At 60.7% G+C, this 1,289-nt stretch overlaps 1 protein-coding gene across 1 annotated transcript in view; it reads left to right on the top strand.

The window, feature by feature from the left end:
* Positions 1-1,289, top strand: part of EMH_0052000 (uncharacterized protein) — a gene marked incomplete at both ends in the record, with an annotated part of 6,037 nt that overhangs the window by 4,612 nt on the left and 136 nt on the right. Inside the window, 2 exons of the mRNA XM_013496822.1 lie at positions 3-117; positions 264-1,289. Of these exons, the coding sequence (XP_013352276.1) occupies positions 3-117; positions 264-1,289 (1,141 nt within the window). The remainder of the gene's footprint in view (positions 1-2; positions 118-263) is intronic.

Here is a 1,289-nt window from a genome sequence, read left to right as displayed (position 1 = left end):
CAGCAGCAGCTGCTGCAGCAGCAGCAACTGCAACCGCAACCGCCGCTGCAGCAGCAGCTGCAAGCGCAGCAGCAGCAGCAGCAATATAAGAACAACAACGGGGCAGGTGAAGACAGAGTGCGTGCAGCACTGGGGTCACCCCGGGCGCTGCAGCAGCGTAGCCCCGCGTTGCTGCAGCAGGCAGCAGCAGCAACCACGCCAGCCCAGCAGCTGCACACGAAGAGGGAGCAGCAGCAGCAACGGAGTGTAGGGCCGATGCATAGCCCGCTGCAGCAGCAGCGACAGCAGCAGCAGCAACAGCAGCAGCAAGAGCCGTGGTCGCTGCCAGGAGCAGCAGCTGCTTCACCTCTGCCTGCTGAGCAGAAAAGCCAGCAGCAGCAACTGCTGCAGCAGCTGCACCAAGCACACGCAAGTGCAACACCGCACCAGCAACAGCAGCGACAGCAGCAGCAGCAGCAGCAGCACGAGTCTCTGCGCAGCCCTATAGCATGGCCCCGTCTGCAGCAGCAGCAACAGCAGCAGCAGCAGCAGCAGCAGCAACAGCAGCAGCTGTGGCAGCCTCCAATTTCGCGCTCAGTGCTTGCAGAGCCACCAGCTGCTGATAGCTGCAATGTGCTGCAGCGTGTGATGATCAGTGAGCAGCAGCGGCGGCAGCAGCAGCAGCAGCAGCAGCAGCGGCAGCAGCCGCAGCAGCAACGCCAGAAGCAACCGCCACTGGCATCAGACGCCTTCTTACTTGCTGCACGCAGGGCTGCAGAGTCGCAGCTCGCCATGCAGCAGCAGCAGCAGCAGCAGCAGCAGCAGCAGCAGCGGCAGCAGCAGCAGCAACAGCAGCAGCAGCAGTCGTGCGACAGCTCCTTATCTTTAGGGGAAAAAGCATTCATGAGTTCGAGTGTAGCTGACCGGCAGCTGCTGCTGCAGCAGCTGCGCATGCAGCACGAGCAGCAGCAGCACATTCAGCAGACAAAGAGGAATACACCGCAGCAGCAGATGCCACAGGGCCAACAGCTCTCGCTGCAGCAGCTGCAGCAGCTGCAGCAGCTGCAGCAGCTGCAGCAGCTACAGTTGCAGCAAAATATCAATCAGCAGCTTCATATGCAGCAACAGCAGTTTTTTCCGCCGCAGCAACGAATGCCACTGCAGCAACAACTTGAGCAGCAGCAGCAGCAGCAGCAGCAGCAGCAGCAACAGCAGCAACGCCTTCAGTCTCAGCAGCCACTGCTGCAAGAAAACTTTACGAATCTGCTGCAGCCACAACTAAAAGTTCAGCAGCTGCCCCAAGTGCTGCA

Source organism: Eimeria mitis, genomic scaffold (assembly GCF_000499745.2).
Source record: "Eimeria mitis Houghton genomic scaffold, Emh_scaff2318, whole genome shotgun sequence".
NCBI classification, from domain to species: Eukaryota; Apicomplexa; class Conoidasida; order Eucoccidiorida; family Eimeriidae; genus Eimeria; species Eimeria mitis.
This window is presented reverse-complemented; position numbering and strand designations above follow the sequence as displayed.